At 37.1% G+C, this 469-nt stretch overlaps 1 protein-coding gene across 1 annotated transcript in view; it reads right to left on the bottom strand.

Moving 5' to 3' along the window:
- Nucleotides 1-469, bottom strand: part of LOC119592023 (prestin-like) — a gene marked incomplete in the record, with an annotated part of 17,229 nt that overhangs the window by 448 nt on the left and 16,312 nt on the right. The window contains 1 exon segment of the mRNA XM_037940814.1: nucleotides 1-337. Coding sequence (XP_037796742.1) covers nucleotides 204-337 — 134 coding nt within the window.

Here is a 469-nt window from a genome sequence, read left to right as displayed (position 1 = left end):
CATAAACTTTTCCAAAGCCTTTGGATAAGATGCTAGTATACATCAGCTTAACGCAATCCAAATTAGCTATTATAAGTGCAAAGGAAACCTACATACACCTTTCCTTTCCCAATGTAATGATGTTGGTTTTGCCATTGCACAAAATAAATATCACACAGAAAATATATATAAGACTAATACATGGCGTTCATTCACAAAGTTGTTTAGAGCTTGGTGCAATTACTGTCATTATCTAACACCGTAAGGACAGTAACGGCATCGTGGATAGTATGGAAGATCTGCTCGGCCGTGATAGTCTTCAGAGTGCCGCACTTTTCTAAGCTATCCAGTACACTTTCTGTAAGGCGAATGTTATTGTGATCTCAGCTTCACAAGTAGAGTTAGGACTAATATCAACACTATTAGCAGTCTAATGTAAAGTCCAGGATATATTTTTTTCATGGAGCTCGAACAAATGGATATAGAAGCA

This window comes from Penaeus monodon, chromosome 29, assembly GCF_015228065.2.
Source record: "Penaeus monodon isolate SGIC_2016 chromosome 29, NSTDA_Pmon_1, whole genome shotgun sequence".
Lineage (NCBI taxonomy): Eukaryota > Metazoa > Arthropoda > Malacostraca > Decapoda > Penaeidae > Penaeus > Penaeus monodon.
Note: the sequence above shows the minus strand (reverse complement) of the source record. Positions and strands in the feature narration are given on the sequence as shown.